General features: G+C 38.8%; 1 protein-coding gene across 1 annotated transcript in view; it reads right to left on the bottom strand.

The window, feature by feature from the left end:
* Positions 1-12,929, bottom strand: part of LOC124786181 (sulfite oxidase-like) — a 135,893-nt gene that overhangs the window by 31,543 nt on the left and 91,421 nt on the right. Inside the window, exon 4 of the mRNA XM_047254242.1 lies at positions 6,621-6,780. Within this exon, the coding sequence (XP_047110198.1) occupies positions 6,621-6,780 (160 nt within the window). The remainder of the gene's footprint in view (positions 1-6,620; positions 6,781-12,929) is intronic.

Raw genomic sequence — 12,929 nt, forward strand, 5'->3', positions numbered from 1 at the left:
CGTTTGGCCAGTGAAAACTGCCCTGTGAAAAACTACTTCAGACAAGACAGTTGGACATTTATTTGTACTTGGCATATGAGTAATGGCCAGAAACCTGGTACGTGTGTCTATTGTTGACGAAGGCCTTAATGGCCAAAAGCCTTAATTGTGAAAGTTTTTTTGTTGTGCCTATCTGCGACTCAGCATCTCCACTATATGGTGAGTAGCAACTTTCCTTCTCATAACATTGTTACATTCAAATCATGTTAATATTGCGTGGAAAATAATTCTACTTTCTAAAGTTTGTGCTCACACTACCATTTTTTCCTTGCACATCACAATGAATATCAAAATGAAGAACATATCTTTCTTGAAAGCAGTCTTCTAGGTGTATAAAACGGCTTAATTGTTACCACAGGATGCAGGCACATGCTACATTACCATATGGTATGCAGCTTTGTGCTATCAATTTTTTCAACAATCTGTCTTAATAAAAGGAAGTGGGTTGGACAATCTGTAAAAACATTATTAACAACATAACAGAGTCTGCATGGTTGTGTGTGTGAATGTGTGTTCACTTACCAGAAAATGAGCAAGTGCTTGAAAACTAGTACTAACTGTTTTCTATTATGCGTTTCTATATACCACACACCAATACTCTACAGATAAGTCACTGCCTTCCCTTATTTTATGTACATTTCAATCTAGGAATTTCCATTATTGTTAATTATGGCATATAAATTTTATTTTAAGTAGTCATAATTGGAAACATATGTTGCTGAAGGCAAGAGCAATGATGTTACTGATATGAAGTCATATTTTTGTGACTATTTTGTGTGACATTTACACTAATATCTACTGAAACAAGTAGTAACTGCCAGAAAAACTATTGTTTCACAATATTCTTCTTTTCTAACACCTCTCTATTAAAACTGTCCCCCACGGGTGACTATAATATAATACCAACAGTAAAATTCCAGTAAAATACATTATTAATATAAGCATTCTGTACATAACATGGGCAACATTTGTTCTGTTATGTCCTCACCCAGAGTTATGACTGAAACTAGTAATTCAAGAATGTATAATAAAATTGCCAACAAGAATATCTAAAACATTGTATCAATATAGTTCACCTACAATAAAAGCTGTTGTATTCTGTTATTAGGATTTTACTGTCATATACAGGGTGGGGCAGAGGAAACACATGTTGTTTGAACCACTGGTATGCGGCAATGAGAGGGGGGTATTGACCTCGAATGAATTTTGGCAGACTGCCCACACAATGCAGTTTCAGTCGCTATGGAGCGTTGGAGCATAGAGCATCATGTGTTCGTCGTCGAACAGTACTTTAAAAACAATGGTTCCATAGTCGCAGTGCAACATCTTTTCTGTCACAATTTTAGAGTTGGACATCGAGGTGCAGTGCCTGATCAAAATACTGTACTCATATGGGTTGCAGCATTTAGAAGTGTTTATTTTACTTATTTATTTATTTACTTGTCATTAGCCAACATTTGTTGAAATAGACAGTTTTGACATTACATTTGATAGTGAATCAAAATTGGGAAACTATGTACATTCAGATTAAATTACATGAGGATAAAGAGTTATTCTCTACATTATAATTCCTTAACATCATAGTTACTCTCTACTACATTCCAATTCCTTAACATCATAGTTACTCTCTACTACATTCCAATTCCTTTACATCATAGATACACTTATCAGCTGACAATTTGTGCTGCTGCTTCTTGAAGGCATCATGCAGTAGCCACCAGAAAGATCACAGGAGGCGCACATCGGCACGGCGCGTCACGGACGGTAGTTGCCGCAAGTAGAGTCCCATCCACCAGAGGGCACGCGAGAATTCGGATGCGACCTCTGCCAGCGTAACAACAACAACTCAGGCAGCACGGGCCGTGCCCAGTCAGTTATCATCGGGCATGCCTAGGACAAGTTGTTTTCTGCTAACTAATGTTTTTAGTTTCCTTAACAAAAAGACTACTCTAGATAGTCTGGTACATAACAGTCCCGTGTGGGTGTTCCATGTTAATTTCGGGTCCAGGTGGATTCCTAGAAGTCTTACAGAGTCAGACTCATTTAATTTTTCCTGTAGATTGTGCAAGAAGAAATACATAGTTTCAGTCTTGCTACTGTTGGGTATCAGCTTGTTACTGTGGAGCCATATGGCAGACTTTTCAAGCATTACTTTTGTTTGTTTCTTCACTTCCTCCAATTTGTTATCTGAGGTAATCAGGATTGTGTCATCAGCATATATTATTGACTTATGAAGCATGAAAGTAGGCAAGTCATTCATGTATACCAGGAAGAGAAAAGGTCCAAGCACTGAGCCTTGTGGCATGCCTCTTACAACTGGTAGGGCATTTGATTGCTGGCTATTTACTATAACTACCTGAGTTCTGTTTGTCAGGTATGATCTGATTACTGCCAGTTCGTTATTTTTGACAACATAGCACTCTTAGTTTATTTATTAGTATTTCATGGGATACAGTATCAAATGCTTTACTCAGATCTAGGAGTACAGCCCAAGTGATGGAACTGTTCTCGAATCCATCAAGTATGTCTGTCACAAGAGTTTCTACAGCATTTATTGTAGACAATCCTGGCCTAAAACCAAAGAGCGAGGAGGAAAAAAGATTTTGTTCAGCAAAGTAGTTGCAAAGTTGTGTTTTAATACAGCATTCTATTATCTTGGATAATATAGGTATGAGGGATATTGGATGGTAACTTTCAGGTTTGCTTTTTCTCCTTTTTTGTAGATTGAGATAACAATAGTAGCCTTCAGGGCCTCAGGAAATTTTCCAGCTGTAAAAGTACTATTGATCAGTAAAGTAAGGGGGCACCAATAATGTCAATTATTTGTTTCAAGATGGTGTTGGAGATGCCATAGAGATCTTCACTGTATGAGCCATGCAGGTTTGTGGCGACTTTGTATACAATCTGGGAGGTCACCTGTTTCCATGTAAACGATAAGTTATTTAGGTCAGGAATGTTGTAGGTAAAACTTTCAGAAGTTGCATCATCTGGTGCAGAGGTAGCAGTAGCTTCGAACTTAGTACTGTTAACAAAAAATTCATTTAATTTTTCTGGCACTATTGGAATTTCTTGTCTGTTTTTATGCTTCCCTGCTATTTTGTTTATTACCTGCCAGGCTGCTTTGCATCTGTTGCTGGAGTTTTCAATGAAAGCATCATTGTCTCTCTGCTTTGCTGTCTGTATTTCAGTCCTATAATTCTTCCTGGCTTCTTTATACCTCTGCTTCAATTCTAGGTTACCAGTTTTAGCCATTTTAAGTAGAGCAATAAGTGTGTTTCTCAGGTCATGCAGTTCAGGAGTAAACCAGCTGTGCTTCTTTTTTCTATTTCGTGCACCATCTATTTTCATCTTTTTGATTATTTGTGGGCAACAGTTTTGAACTAAGCTAGTTAGTATGTTCATGAATAAGTGAAAAGCATTATCGTTGTTATTACAATTATATACTCTGTCCCATTCAAGTTCTGATAATTTTTGCCTTAACTTTGTAATGTTGTCAGGATATAATAATCTGATCCTCTTAATGTGTTCAGGTTGCTGAGTAGGATAGTTTTCACAGTCGACCATTAGCCATAGGCTGTCATGGTCGGATAATACTGGATTTATCACTCCATACTGACACTCGTCTTTTGTCAAATTGGAGATTATGTTATCCAGGCAGGCATCTAATCTGGTTGGTTTGTTATTCATACAGGACAAGTTGTTAGACCTTAACATGTTTTGAAAGTTGGTGACAGTTGGTGTTTTTAGTCGTATGTCTATATTAATGTCACCACTGTATGCTATCTTGTGGTGTCTGTATTTTACCAGCAGGTACTTATTTAAAGTCTTCATTTGGTCAACAAACTGATGAATATCAGAGCTAGGAGTGTGATAAATAGATGATCACTAATTTAAGTTTCGGAAGCAATAATGCAGCAATTTCAAAAAGTTGCTCTTAGCAAAAATGATTGACTTTTTGTGCTACATATTCAATGTTAGAGTTTCTCTTTATAAAAATAGCGACTCCTCCACGACTACTTTTGGTTCTACAATATGAGCTTGCTAATTCAAATCCTTCTGGGGTATACAGAGCAATTTCAGCTGGTGTGAGCCAGTGTTCATTTACACAGAAAACATGGCATGGGTTTGAACTTAGGAACATATCAATTTTTTTTTTTTTTTTTTTTTTTTTTTTTTTTTTTTTTTTTTTTTTTTGACTGTACATTTAGGTGCATAATTAAAGTTCTGTTTTCTAGAAGGATAGGCAAAAAATTAGATGCTTCTATATTTACAGTTTTTGTGGCACTGGCTGGGGGATGATAGTCCATAAAAAATCTTCACTGCAGCTACTCACATTCTTACTTCTGGTAGATAAGCAAGTGGCAGCTCTATTGTTCCTCGTGGCTGTTGATGTGGCTGTATCCGCAGTTCTAGCTGGTGCACTGCTGTTGTCCTCTGTTGAAGGGGCTGCTGTTGTTGATCTTACACAAGGTTGATACTACCCTAGTTCTCTGACTGTCTTTTGAGACTTACTTTTAATTGGTTCACTTATCAGTTTTCCTAATTTGCACTTTCTTTTACGATTCAAGTGAAGTCCATGTCTGGTGAAGCATGTTCTGTAAAGTGAGCTGACATCTATTAGTTCCACATTACTGAACATCTTACACGTGCTTTTGAGTTTATCATTTATTCTACGAATTTCTTTGGTTATGGGTGAGTATTCAGGCAGGTCGTGTCTGTGGCTGAAGTTCACGAGTATGATATGTGTGTTTGTTAGAAGTAATAGAAGTCTCACAAGCTGTTTAAACATGTACATAGCTCTGTTTTTGTATATGTCATTAGCTCCAGCACAGATAATTACACTTTCTTGTCCAGTATAGTTATTTTTCAAGATGTTTTTCGTCGCTTCCTTGAAATCGGTGCCTGGCTTGATCATACCTGTTACTGCCAATTACTTACTAATGCTTTTAAGTTCTTGAGAGAGTCCCTTGGCGTGGCTGTCCCCATATACATCGATTTTTGATTCGCACTTTTTCACAGTGCGTACTTCATTTTTGTTTACACTTTTTAAGGGTCTTTTTGGGTCATTTTTCATAGATAGATTTATACTAACGCTATTGTTTGTACTTATTATAGGTCTTTTTGGCTGATTTTTCGTCATGAGAACTGTAGTAACGGTATCGTGAGTTTGTTCTGTGTTCACATCTATGGTTGGGAAAGCATTTTTGTCATTGTTCATTGCACTGTGTTTTTCCTCACACTCGAGAGCACCGAATTTGTTTGTAACATTTAATATGTGCTGGACCTGTGATGAAAAAGAAACCACCTGGTCTTCCCCGTTCAGTTTGTACTCTGGAAAGTGTAGACCGAGTGAGGATGGCAGTTCTTGCTAGTCTGAAACAATCGGCTAGACGACAGGCTGTAGAGCTGGGTACATCGTTCGCTTCACCGCATCTTACATGATGATCTGTCTGCCCCCAGTAGCTGAGTGGTCAGCGTGACAGACTGTCAATCCTAAGGGCCCGGGTTCAATTCCCGGCTGGGTCGGAGATATTCTCCGCTCAGGGACTGGGTGTTGTGTTGTCCTAATCATCATCCCCATCGACGCGCAGGTCGCCGAAGTGGCGTCAACTCAAAAGACCTGCACCAGGCGAACGGTCTACCCGACGGGAGGCCCTAGCCACACGACATTTCATTTCATACATGATGATCTTAAGTTTCACCAGTATGGGATAATGATTGGCCAGCAGCTTAGAGAAGGGGATTTTGTGCAGTGCAGAGAGTTTTGTCACATAATGGACAAAATTTTTATGGAAGATGCAGACGCTGCAGGCTTCATGAGTGATGAAGCACATTTTCATGTTCAAAATCGTCAGTATTGGGCACTGGAGAACCCACATGAATTACACCAAAGACCTCTCCACAGTTTAAAAGTAACAGGGTGGTGCCGCATTTCAGAGATGGGGATTATTGGACCCTATTTTCTTGAAGAGGAAGGAACTGCAGTTACTGTGACATCAGAGCGCTACGTTAAAACGTTAAACAGCTTTCTTCATCCAGACCTTGAAATGCATCAAGTGAAAATGAGAGAAATATGGTTTCAGCAGGACAGTGCCACAGCTCACACAGTGAGAGCATCCATGGAAGTACTTCGACAAATGTTCCCAGGACATGTTATTTCGAGATGTGGTGATGTTTACTGGTCCCCTCGCTCTCCGATTAGTCGATATGCGACTTCTTTTTGTGGGGATATTTAAAATCAAAAGTCTATATGAACAAGCCTTACACAATTGATGACCTGAAGAATTCCATTCGTCAGGAAATTGAAGCCATGCTGAATGAAATGTTGGAGAGAGCCATGCATAACTTTCGGGAGAGGATCCAAATTTGTATCCAGCAAGAAGGACGTCATCTCCAAGACATTATTTTTCAAACCTACCTAAAGTATGTATATTTCAAAACTGCATTAAAAACTCTATCACTTAATGCTTGTTTTTATTATTTTTATCAAACCGTATCCCAGTCATTCAATAGTGAAAAACATACGTTTCCTCTGCTCCACCCTGTACTATAACATTAATGCCTTACTATACTACACATACGAAGGTGTTATGAAGCTCTCCACTAGTAATGATAAAGGTGTCTCTGCATTGAAAGGCTTCTGGCTGGATGGCTTTAAGGCTGGATGTCTCCGTGGCTCATAAGCATATGGATCACTGACACTGTCCATTGCATTGTTTTTCTCACTTTGGGAGAGATTTCCTGCAACAGAAGGCAGCTCTATTAAAACTTCAGCAATAAATGAGATTCTTTGTGAAGACAATGACAAGTATGTTTACCTAGATGCACACAACAAGTATTAGTGAAATTTTTAAAACAATGAGTTCATCACATCAATAAGAAACGTAAGATGAAATATAAATGTATATGGACACTGGTAATTACTCACCAAACAGGCACCAAGTAATGGTTAGCTCTCACACAAAGTCTTTTTCTCAAATGAACACAAACACATGGGGGGGGGGGGGGAGAAGACAGAAAGAGGGAGGGGGTGGAGGGAGAGGAAGAGGGAGGATGGGAGAGGGGTGGAGGGGGAGAGAGAGAGAGAGAGAGAGAGAGAGAGAGAGAGAGAGAGAGAGAGAGAGAGAGAGAGAGACCTGAAAACTAAGCAGTTCATCACCCATTTTTGAAGCTGAATTGCTGGCCAGCACTTTCCTTCCTGAAAGACATACAAAATTGTAAACAACACTATGCTAGCTTTCGGAACTATTAGTTCCTTCCTCAGGGAGGAGGGAAGGTAGGTTGGGAAAGACTAAAAATAAAGGCTAAGTCATTTAGACACCACAATGTGAGGGATCCACCTGTATGTGAAGAAGGGGAGACAATTTTCTAAATATCATCTCTTTGATCAGTGCCTCTTCAATTTATTGAGGTGATTACATACATCAAAATTGAAAATCACCCAAAGTCATTGAACAAATATTACCCGTTTCTCTTTCAAACTTTTTTATTCTCCCAAACACAGCAGAAGCACTATACTTATAAAGTAATGTAAACTATTAAACAATGGAAAATCCAGGATGGAATGTAACAATATTATGAAAAGGAAAGCTACTACTCACCATATGGCAGAGATGCTGAGTCGCAAAAAAGAACAACAAAAAAACTCTCACTATTAAAGCTTTCAGCCATTAGGGCCTTCGCCAACAACAGACCACACACACACACACACACACACACACACACACAACAAATGTGTGGTTCCTGAACAGAGGCAGCACCAATTTCAGTAGTTGCAGCAGTAATAATATTGTTGATTCAATGATCTGGTCTTGTAAAATCAACAAAAATGGCTTGCTGTGTTGGTACTACAAATGGCTGAAAGCAAGGAGAAACTACAGAAACAAAAATGGCTTGCTGTGTTGGTACTACAAATGGCTGAAATCAAAGAGAAACTACAGTTGTAATTCTTCCCAAGGATATGCACCTCTACTGTATGGTTAAATGATGATGGCATCCTCTTTGGTAAAATATTCCGGAGGGAAAGTAGTCCCGAAACAAATTAGGCATTCTACGGATCAGTGTGTGGAATGTTAGATCCCTTAATCAGGCAGGTAGTGTAGAAAATTTAAAAAGAGAAATCAATAGGTTGAGATGTTGTGGGATAGTGAAGTTCCATGGCAAGAGGAACAGGACTTCTGGTCAGGACAATATATGATTACAAATACAAAATCAAATAGGGGTACAGCAGGAGTGAGTTTCATACTAGCCAAGAAAGTAGGAATGCAGGTACGCTACGAGTACTATGAACAACATAGTGAACACATTGTCATTGCCAAAATAGATATGAACACCACGCCTACCACAGTAGTACAAATTTATATGCCAACTAGCTCCACAGATGATGAAGAGATTGAAGAAATGTATGATGAGATAAAAGAAATTATTCAAATAGTTAAGGGAGACAAAAAGTTATTAGTGATAGGAGACTAGAATTTGATAGTAGTAAAAGGAATGAAAGAGGAAGGCACCTGGTAGAATTTTGCACAGAGCATAATTTAATCGTTGCTAACACTTGGTTTAAGAATCATAAAAGCAGGCTGTACACATGGAAGAGACCTAGAGACAGCAGAAGGTTTCAGATTGATTATATAATGGTAAGATAGAGACTCAGACACCAGGTTTTACTTTGTAAAACATTTCCAGGGGCAGATGTAGACTCTGACCACTATTTATTGGTTATGAAGTGTAGATTAAAACTGAATAAATTGGGAGAAGGTTAGAAATTTAGGAGATGACACCTGGCTAAGTTGAAAGAATCATAGACAGCTGAGAATTTCAGAGAGGCCATTACACAATGGTTGACTAGAGCAGGGGAAATGAATACAGTAGAAGATGAATCAGTTTCTTTAAGAGGTGAAATAATGAAGGCAGTAGAGGATCAAATAGATAAAAAGACAAGGTCTAGTAGAAATCCTCGGATAACACAAGGGATATTGAATTTAACTGATGAAGGAGAAAATATAAAAATGCAGAAAATGAAACAGGTGAAAGGGAATGCAAACGTTTACAAAAATGAAATTGACAGGAAGAGCACACAGGCTAATCAGGAATGGCTAGAGGACAAATGTAAGGATTTAGAAGCATATTTCCCTAGGGCAAAGACAGATCACATCTACAGGAAAATTAAACAGGCCTTTGGGAAAAAGAGAAGCAGCTGTATGAATATCAAGAGCTCAGATGGAAAACCAGTCCTAAGCAGAAAATGGAAAGCTGCTTGGTGGAAGGAGTATATAGAGGTTCTGTACAAGGGACACAAAATTGAAGGCAGTATTACAGAAAGGGAAATGAACATAAATGAAAATGAGATGGGAGATATGATTCTGCGAGAAGCATTTGACAGAGCTCTGAAAGATCCAAGTTGAAAAAAGGCTCCAGGAGTAGACGATATTCTGTCAGAACTACTGATAACCTCGGGAGAGCAAGATTCGACCAAACTCTTCCATCTGGTGTGCAAGATGTATGGGACAGGCGAAATACCCTCACACTTTAAGAAGAATGCAATAATTCCAATTCCAAAGAAAGCAGTTGCTGGCACGTGTGAAAATTACCGAATTATCAGTTTACAAAGTCATGGTTGCAAAATGGTAAAATGAATTATTTACAGAAGACTGGAAAAATTAGTAGAAGCCAACCTCGGGGAAGATAAGTTTGGATTCCAGGGAAATGTAGGAACATGGGAGGCAATATAGACCCTAGGACTTATCTTAGCAGATAGGTTGCAGAAAGGCAAACTACGTTTATAGCATTTGTAGACTTAGGGAAAGCTTTTGAAAATGTTGACTGGTATACTCTTTCTGAAATTCTGAAGGTAGCAGGGGTAAAATACAGGGAGCAAAAGGCTATTTACAACTCGTAAAGACACCAGATGGCAATTAGAAGAGTCGAGGGGCAAGGAAGGGAAGCAGTGATTGGAAAAGGAGTGAGACAGAGCTATAGCCTTTCCCTGATGTTATTCATTCTGCACATTGAAAAGCTGTAAAGAAAATTAAAGAAAAATTTGGAATAGGAATTAAAATTCAGGGAAAAGAAATAAAAACTATGAGGTTTGACAAAACATTGTAATTCTGTCAGAGATAGCAAAGGTCTTGGTACAACAGTTGAACAGATGGACATGGTCTTGGAAGGAGGATATGAGATGACCATAAAAAAAGCAAGACAAGGATAATGGAGTGCAGTCAAATTAAATCAGGTGATGTTAAGGGAATATAGGATATGAGGCACTTAAAGTAGTAAATGAGTTTTGCTATTTGGGCAGTAAAATGACTGATGATGGCTGAAGTAGAGAGCATATAAAATGCAGATTGGCAATGGCAAGAAAAACATTTCTGAAGAAGGGAAAAAAATTTGTCAACATCAAAGAGCGATTTAAGTGTTAGGAGGTCTTTTGTGAAAGTATTTGTCTGGATTGTAGCCATGTATGGAAGTGAAACATAGACAATAAACAGTTTAGACAAAAAGAGAATAGAAGCTTTTGAAATGTGGTGCTATGGAAAAATGTCGAGGATTCGATGTGTACATCACATAGCTAGTAAGGAAGTACTGAATAAACTGGGGTGACTAGAAAGTTGTGGCACAACTGCCAAAAGAAGGGATTGCTTGATAGGACACATTCTGTGACATAAATAAATCACCAGTTTCATACCTGAGGCAAGAGTGAGGGGTGGGGAGGGGGGCGGGAGGGGAGGAGGTAAAAATGGTAGAGGAAGACCAGGAAGTGAATACAATAAACATATGCAGAAGGATGTAGGTTGCAGTAGTAACACAGAGATGAAAAGGCTCACACAGGATAGAGAACGAAGGAGTAGTAGTTATTGTGGTCTTCAGTCCAGAGACTGGTTTGGTGCAGCTCTCCATGCCACTCTATCTTGTGCAAGCTTCTTCATCTCCCACCTACTGCAACCTACATCCTTCTGAAACTATTTAGTGTACTCATCTCTTGGTCTCCCTCTATGATTTTTACCCTCCACGCTGCCCTCCAATACTAAATTGGTGATCCCTTAATGCTTCAGAATATGCCCTACCAACCGATCCATTCTTCTAGTCAAGTTGTGCCACAAATTTCTCTTCTCCCCAATTCTATTCAATACCTCCTCATTAGTTATGTGATCTACCCATCTAATCTTTAGCATTCTTCTGTAGCACCACATTTCGAAAGCTTCTATTCTCTTCATGTCTAAACTATTTATCGTCCACGATCAATTCCATACAAGGCTACACCCCATACAAATACTTTCAGAAATGACTTCCTGACACTTAAATCGATACTCGAAGTTAACAAATTTCTCTTCTTCAGAAATGCTTTCCTTGCCATTGCCAGTCCACATTTTATATGCTCTCTACTTCGACCATCATCAGTTATTTTGCTCCCCAGATAGCAAAACTCCTTTACTACTTTAAGCGTCTCATTTCCTAATCTAGTTCCCGCAGAATCACCCGCTTTAATTCAACTACATTCCATTACTCTTGTTTTGCTTTCGTTGATGTTCATCTTATAGCCTCCTTTGAAGACACTGTCAATTCCATTTAATGGCACTTCCAGGTCCTTTCCTGTGTCTGACAGAATTACAATGTCATCGGCGAACCTCAGAGTTTTTATTTCTTCTCCATGGATTTTAATTCGTAGTCTGAATTTTTCTTTTGTTTCCTTTACTGCTTGCTCAATATACAGATTGAATAACATCGGGGATAGGTTGCAACCCTGTCTCACTCCCTTCCCAACCACTGCTTCCCTTTCATGCATCTCAACTCTTATAACTGCCATCTGGTTTCTGTACAAATTGTAAATAGCCTTTTGCTCCCTGTATTTTACCCCTGCCATCTTCAGAATTTGAAAGAGATTATTCCAGTCAACATTGTCAAAAGCTTTCTCTAAGTCTACAAATGCTAGAAATGTAGGTTTGCCTTTCCTTATCTATTTTCTAAGATAAGTCGTAGGGTCAGTATTGCCTCACGTGTTCCAACATTTCTACAGAATCCAATCTCATCTTCCCCGAGGTCGGCTTCTACCAGTTTTTCCATTCCTCTGTAAAGAATTTGTGTTAGTATTTTGCAGCTGTGGCTTCTTAAATTGATAGTTTGGTAATTTTCATATCTTTCAACACCTGCTTTCTTTGGGATTGGAATTATTGTATTCTTCTTGAAGTCGGAGGGTATTTCGCCTGTCTCATACATCTTGCTCACTAGATGGTAGAGTTTTGTTAGGCCTAGCTCTCCCAAGGCTGTCAGTAGTTCTAATGGAATATTGTCTACTTCCTGGGCCTTGTTTCGACTTAGGCTTTCAGTGCTCTGTCAAACTCTTCACGCAGTATCATATCTCCTATTTCATCTTCATCTACTTTCTCTTCCATTTCTATAATATTGTCCTCAAGAACATCGCCCTTGTATAAACCCTCTATATACTCCTTCCACCTTTCTGCTTTCCCTTTTTGCTGAGAACTGGGTTTCCATCTGAGCTCTTGATATTCATACAAGTGGCTCTCTTTTCTCCAAAGGTCTCTTTAATTTTCCTGTGGACAGCATCTATCTTACCCCTAGTGATATGTGCCTCTACATCCTTACATTTGTCCTCTAGCCATCCCTGCTTAGCCATTTTGCACTTCCTGTCGACCTGATTTTTGAGACGTTTGTATTCCTTTTTACCTGCTTCATTTACTGCATTTTTATATTTTCACCTTTCATCAATTAAATTCAATATCTCTTCAGTTACCCAAGGATTTCTATTAGCCCTCATCTTTTTACCTACTTGATCCTCTGCTACCTTCACTATTTCATCTCCCAAAGCTACCCATTCTTCTTCTACTGTATTTCTTTCCCCAATTCTTGTCAATTGTTCCCTAATGGTCTCCCTG

This window comes from Schistocerca piceifrons, chromosome 1 (assembly GCF_021461385.2).
Source record: "Schistocerca piceifrons isolate TAMUIC-IGC-003096 chromosome 1, iqSchPice1.1, whole genome shotgun sequence".
Lineage (NCBI taxonomy): Eukaryota > Metazoa > Arthropoda > Insecta > Orthoptera > Acrididae > Schistocerca > Schistocerca piceifrons.